This window comes from Cololabis saira, chromosome 18 (genome assembly GCF_033807715.1).
Source record: "Cololabis saira isolate AMF1-May2022 chromosome 18, fColSai1.1, whole genome shotgun sequence".
Classification (NCBI taxonomy): domain Eukaryota; kingdom Metazoa; phylum Chordata; class Actinopteri; order Beloniformes; family Belonidae; genus Cololabis; species Cololabis saira.
Window position 1 is genome coordinate 39264568 of NC_084604.1, and position 1749 is coordinate 39266316.

General features: G+C 44.3%; 1 protein-coding gene across 1 annotated transcript; it reads right to left on the bottom strand.

Annotated features, from left to right (window-relative positions):
• Nucleotides 1-293: 293 nt before the first annotated feature.
• LOC133464838 (uncharacterized) lies at nt 294-1465 on the bottom strand. Its single transcript, XM_061747024.1, has one exon. It carries the CDS (start codon nt 1463-1465, stop codon nt 314-316), a length of 1152 nt encoding a protein of 383 aa, XP_061603008.1. The 3' UTR covers nt 294-313.
• Between the last annotated feature and the right edge of the window lie 284 nt (nt 1466-1749).

Here is a 1749-nt window from a genome sequence, read left to right on the forward strand (position 1 = left end):
CATTAATAAACAGTTAGTTAATGCATTATTAAGCATTAATTAACAGTGTAATAATAGTTAAATAACCATTATTATGTCTGTGGAGATTCATTTATCCAGGTAGAAAGTTCTTCTAAAAAGGGTTTTATTTTTAAAAACACTGGACTTAAAACATACTTAAAAACACAAGACGTTTCGGTGTTCATCCAAACACCTTCATCAGTTGTTTGGTCCACAGGAAGTAGCTCTGGCAGTTATAGACTCAAAGGAGTCACATGACTAAGGTCACATGACTGCTCAATGAGTGAGCCAGAGAAGATGGTGTCCCAGGAGCCTAAACAGATGCCCCTCCCCCCACCTGTGAGGTGGAGCAAGTTGGTTGGTCTGTTAAGCGCCGGGGTAATGTCTTCAAAACAGCATTGTAAGACGAGGACAAATGATGTCTCAGTCCCCCCCCTCTATTTAAAGAGGGCCGCTCCACTTTCACATAGATGGCCTCCCTTACGCCCCTCTCAAACCATCCATCCTCTCTGTCCAGGACGTGGACGTCCTGATCCCTAAAACTGTGTTTTTCTTTTTGTAGGTGGGTGTAGACTGCAGAGTCTTGTCCCGAAGAATTCCCCCTCCTGTGTTGCGACATGCGTTTGCTGAGCGGCTGTTTCGTCTCCCCAATGTAGAGCTCTTTGCACTCCTCTGTGCATTTCACTGCATACACCAGGTTGCTCTTTTGATGTTTGGGAATCTGATCCTTAGGGTGGACCAAACGCTGTCTCAAGGTGTTTTTAGGTTTAAAGTACACAGGGATGTTGTGCTTGGAGAAAACCCTTCGGAACTTCTCAGACAGTCCAGCCACATATGGAACGACAACATGACTTCTTCTGGGTTTTGGAGTTTTGGTGTTTCCTGGTTTTGGATCTTTCTGCTGGTTCTTTTGTGTTTTGGTGAAGGCCCACTCAGGATAGTGGCACTGTTTTAACGCTTGCTTTATATGTTTCTGTTCTTTGTCCCTTGCCTCTGGGTTGGTGGGCACAGTCTTTGCCCGATGTTGTAGGGTGCGGATCACTCCCAGTTTGTGCTCCAGAGGATGGTGAGAGTCAAACATCAGGTACTGGTCGGTGTGCGTGGGTTTTCGATAAACCTCCACTTGAAGCTCTCCTTCTCCTCCCAGGCTTATACCACAGTCTAAGAAGGGAAGTTGATTTTCCCTCATCTCCTCTTTTGTGAATTTGATGTAATTATCCACAGAGTTGATGTGGTCAGTGAAGGGGCCGATTTCATTGGTCTTCATCTTCACCCATGTGTCGTCCACGTACCTGAACCAGTGAGTGGGACGAGCTCCACTGTAAGTCTCCAGTGCCTTCCTCTCCACTTCCTCCATATATAGGTTGGCCACAATGGGAGACACAGGGGAGCCCATAGCACAGCCATGCTTCTGTCTATAGAAGACCTCTTTATATTTGAAATAGGTGGTACTCAAACATAGCATCCAACTGCCCCTTCTAGCCAGTTGGCTCTTTTCATCAACACAGCGGATTAATTTTCTTTGTTTTTAAATGATTTAAAGGGTGAATCTCACATCGAGCAGTTCTAATGAAAAACACCCCACAAAAGATGAAGGTTGGCTGAAACTCAGATTGAACTGTTCCTTGTTCACTTTCTACTTTATCAGCCTTGAAAACTTTCAGAAAGTTCAGGTGTACGCATTAAAATACTACTAATTGTATCCAAAAGGCCAAAACATGCAAAAAACCATTCTACTAAAGCTGGTTA

Excerpts from the sequence above, each read along its gene's own strand:
- LOC133464838 (XM_061747024.1), bottom strand. The coding sequence starts at position 1,465 with ATGCTATGTTTGAGTACCACCTATTTCAAATATAAAGAGGTCTTCTAT.